Source organism: Citrus clementina, unplaced genomic scaffold, assembly GCF_000493195.1.
Source record: "Citrus clementina cultivar Clemenules unplaced genomic scaffold, Citrus_clementina_v1.0 scaffold_4, whole genome shotgun sequence".
NCBI lineage: Eukaryota > Viridiplantae > Streptophyta > Magnoliopsida > Sapindales > Rutaceae > Citrus > Citrus x clementina.
Genome location: NW_006262274.1, coordinates 16,710,692 through 16,715,648, shown reverse-complemented (window position 1 = coordinate 16,715,648; position 4,957 = coordinate 16,710,692). Strand labels below are relative to the sequence as shown.

The window sequence follows — 4,957 nt, the reverse complement described above, 5'->3', positions numbered from 1 at the left end:
TTCCACCGGGGCCGTTTGATCCCGATCACCATGAATCACACAGACTTTTACTCCAGATTTCACCAATGTCTCCAAGTAGCCGTCGATATGTCCTGCTGCCCCGCAGATCACATTGTGCATGCTATGCCAAGCTGATTGATGAGTATGCTTTGTCAAATCCATGATCAAGAAATGTAATTCCCTGCTTATTATTAATTTTTTAAGAAAAAAAGACTACATTAAAAAGTTACTCATACATAATTTGTCACGGGCGACATTGTAAAAGGGTGCGTTATATCCAACATTAGTATAAAATTTCGAGCGGACGTCCGCACATGAATATTTTCAAATATATAATGACATGTGTGCTTAGAGCGTAGGTTAATTAATTATGCAAGTAGCTGTTTCTTAATCGGTGAATACAAATTTAAATTAATTGGATGGTTACCTTCTTTGTGTGAGAAGCTTAAGAATATTCTCCCATGTCCTGTGGTGCCGGCAAATAAAGAAACATAAACATCGACCTAAGTGTTCATACCATGACATGATTGCAGTACCAAATGTTGGCAATGGCCACAATCTCTTCTCTGCCACTCTTTTAAGCACCGCTAAACTTGCAGCTCCATCTCTCGAATCTGGGAAGCAAGGCTAATAAAGAGCAGAAAATTATAGTTAATACAGTTAAGGGCTTAAGGGGCATGGGTCCTTTTCTATATAAAATTAACAAAAGAGGGTGATACTTTTCTCCACCAGTACTTTTGCCCTACTTGGGCTTTACTACTACTACACTGGAGCAATATGCACTGTGCAAATTGATGTTCAAATGTTTGGACTTACGGGAGCAACAAGTGTGATTGATCTCACAATGTTGGGGTGCTTTGCAGCTAAGGCCAATGCAATGATGCAACCCATTGAATGTGCTACTAAATGGAAAGACTTCAAATCAAATTGAGAGATCACTGATTTCTCAATCATTTCGAAATGATCTCTCAATGTGTACAACTTGTCTCTTGGCTTGGGGCTTCTTCCGAATCCTAATAGGTCAACTGCAAACAATCTGTAATTATTACTTTGATGATCTGATAAATTTGGGAACACTGTTTCGGTCCAAAATGACGAAGATGAGAGAAATCCATGCAAGAATATCACATTTTCTATGGCTGCCGTCGACTCTCTTGAACCTTCAATGCCTTCTGTCATGCATGTATACATCAAATGCCAAACACATTTAAATATGAAAGAGGGTAATGTTAGGTATCCCAACATTTAGATCTTAATTTGAGTCACAACTGATATAGTATTCATCCATTAGATGGTGGTTTAGTAATTTTATAAATTATGAAATTCATCATCTACTGAATAAATGAGATATAACATTGGGGTTCAAGTTGAGACTCAAATGTTGGGATCCCTAATATTATTAAAATATTAATATTGATTAATAATATACACAAAAAGTGTACAATAGCAACATAATATTTATGGGGAAAAAAAACTGTATAAAAACATTTTGGTTAATGTAATTAGATTTCCAGCTCCCCAATTGATTGTTGACTTCGAATGACTTCGAACTAGAGCAAGTTCTAAAATATTCCTTAAGCTTCGCAATAGAGCCTGTACGCACTTTTATAGCCTGGTAAAGCTCCGCATTAATAGATACAGCATTTATGTACATGTGTAGCTAGTTGTGAACAATTAACATTGAACATATGCGTGTGTATAAAATGTTCAGGCTCAGACGATCGCATTTTTTAAACTATGGATTTAGAGTTTTACAATATCGCACATGGCTTTGACAACATTATAATTTTTGAAAAATGATTTTATAATTAATATTGTAAAAAAATTTTACAACATTGTAAAACTTTGAATTTGTATTTTAAAAAATGTAAGTGGCAATACTAGATAATGACTATAAGTATACAGGACATTCTTATTCAGACATGGGCTAGTTTCAAACGCATAAAATAGCTGATAGATGACCATTGTGTGTGTGACTATAGGTCCATTTGGAATTGAGATTGGGCAGCTGTAACTTTTAAGTTACAGCACAAAAGTTTTTGGTAAACACTATCTGCTGTAGTTTAAAAATTATATTAATATGATTTTTCACTTGTATAATAAAAAATTTATTATATCTTTAATAATTATATCAAAATTATTATTTATTATATATTATTAATTTTTGTTTCATAATTATAGTTTTTTTTCTATAGTAACTGTAATTTATATTATAAGCTACAGTTACTCAATCTCAAACATGATCTTTTATCTCAACAAAAATTTAAGCCAAAACACTAATTTTAAAAAACATCTTAGAGTGTATGATAGATTCCAATGACTTGGCAATTGTGAGATAATCTCAGTGATTTCTCGGCTTCTTACATTAACGATCGATATGAGTTAAATAATTATGACATGCAAAAATTAGCATTTTGATCGAAGATAAGAAAGAACAATAATGAAAATAACTTAATGAAAAGCAGGATCACATCTAAATTCAAGCATGAGTTGCATGCAAATAAGCCAACAAATTAATCAGTAAAATTAAATAAATTCTCCTCATTTTGTAATACGTTTTCTCATGATCCAATTATCAATAAACAGGTTGAGCTTATAATTAATTAGAGACATTAGATATACAAGTGTAAATTAGTAAATAAAATTAATAATAATTTGTTACTTGTCAGTAAGTAAAATGATTTATTTACCTTGTAGAGGCTCCTTGATTTGAACATGAAGCTTCTGCTCGTCATCTTGAACACAATTATTCATCCAAGAAACACAAGATTCACATCCACAATCAGACCACCTATGGCTATTTTTCATTACCTCGTGATCAACAATACCTGTTTTCTTGGAGTCATCCCATTTTCTTGGAAATCGAAGGAACCCCATTTCCCGGAAAATATTTTTCCTCCCATGCAAAGTTTCTGAGACTTCATTCTCTTCATTTCGAATTCCATAATTACTTCTTAAACACTGGCACGCAGAGGCTTTCCCTTCAAAGAACTTGTCAAGATATCTGAATATAACACACAGAATAACTTCGACAAAGTCAAGCCAAAGGAAAACAATGAAACTAAGGCAGGTGTGAAAGTTCGTCGTAAATTTTCTTGCCCATTTTCCTGAGAAAGTCCCAGGAGACATTGAGGGAAAATGAGAGAGCATAAAGCTGTACTATGGCTTTTCTTATTTGGACTAGCAAGTTGTTTGAAGGCTTGTTCGGCATAAACAAGAATATACTATACAAGTATTGGATTGATTAACGTAAGAACAATATAGGCTTTTTTTTTTTTTTACAAATACAATATAAGTTAGTTTATACGTGAGCTATTGAAACTAGAAAATAACGAAAAACACGGTATGTGCTAGTTTAGTAAGTTAAATAATTATTTTTTTTATATTATAAAGGGTTTGAAAATTTAGATATAATTAATTTATATGAATACTGTGGCTAGATTTCTTACTAATCTGACTGAGATAATTAATATAATAAGGTTTCATTATACTAAGAAAATGGAACTTAAGTTCACGTTTTCGATCTTTAATTTTAATATCATGAACAATATCATAAATTGAAAGTTGAAACTTTATAAATGAGAAAGTTGTGTTTCTTGTCTTTCTAGAAAAGTTTTAAAAAAATAATGTGTAAACTGATTGAAAAAATGAAAGATTTTTTTGGTTATTAATTTTAATAAGTAAACTGATTGAGAAAATGAAAGATCTTTTTGGTTATTAATTTTAATAAACCGTTCACATAAAGCATGATTCATGAATTAATCTAAAGGCATTTGAAAATGCAAATTGCAATATTAATTGCATGTTTTTCGAGAGTCAACTCTTGTACGTATATTGGGTGCAATTTCTATCTTTCAAAGCGATCACCATTTATTTCTCTATTAATTACTAAGGAGAAATAAAATACAATTTCAAGACTTGCATTAAGTTTTTATTAAAACATTCACATATTATTTTGACTCTCAAAGATTTGTTTTAATTTTTTTCTCCAATACTTTATTACTTTATTCTTATAATTTTATCTGGTAAAATAGCTCTTTTGAACTCTTTAGGAGGGGTTAAAACTAATAACAATTTTTATTTTATTTTCTAATCAGATTCTAAATTAATTACATTGAGCATCAACCTTTTAATGTGTTGAACAATCATACCTGATGCCGCACGTTACGCGACTCCCTTTTTTTTTTTTTAATTTTAAATGGACAAACTTAAATCAATTATTTAACTCCCTACTCTCTCGGTTCGAATTTAAATAGTTAGCCTAAAGTATATTAAATAGAGTAATATTATATTTTAATATTTTAGTTCTAACATAGTCATAATTAATTTGGCAATGATATATTGAATGGTAGAATAATAAAATAATAAAATTTATTATTTAATATGTAAATGATATATGACATAGGGACTGGAATTAATGTTGGATCCCATGCATTGTAGTATAATCTTAAACTTAATCTAATAAAATAAAGGCTGAAAAGCCAACAATATGATTAGATAAGGAGTCAACTTTGATTGGTTTATCTTGAAGAGCCCGTTGTTCATCAACCATGACAAATTGACAAATCAGTTTATTTACTTTATAGACTTAAAATCATTAATGGCCCTTGAGATCCCATAGTATTGTAGAAAGATTTTAATATGGATTAGGATTCAGAGTTGAGGTTTTTTTTTTTTTTTTTTTTTACTGAGCATTGAATTAATGATCAAAATTTATTTTGAATTTTTTTTATTTCTCTTACCTAACAATTATTGATTCAGTGCTCAACAAAAACTCAGTTCAGCACTGAATCATTATTCTTTTAATATATGAATCTAATAATATTTCTACCATATAATCAATTTTTATGCTTGCAATGTATAAAAGATATGTAATGGAATAGAGATCAATCTACAATATTAATATTAATAAACTCATATTTAAAAATAAAATGAAAATACATTGGCTTGCTTTCCA

General features: G+C 30.1%; 1 protein-coding gene across 1 annotated transcript; it reads right to left on the bottom strand.

Moving 5' to 3' along the window:
* Nucleotides 1–423: 423 nt before the first annotated feature.
* On the bottom strand, nucleotides 424–3,129 carry LOC18043833 (probable lysophospholipase BODYGUARD 4). Its single transcript, XM_024186254.1, has 3 exons — nucleotides 2,691–3,129; nucleotides 817–1,169; nucleotides 424–627 (listed from the first exon to the last, which is right to left on the bottom strand). The coding sequence occupies exons 1-3, from the start codon at nucleotides 3,127–3,129 to the stop codon at nucleotides 424–426; spliced, it is 996 nt and encodes a 331-aa protein (XP_024042022.1).
* Between the last annotated feature and the right edge of the window lie 1,828 nt (nucleotides 3,130–4,957).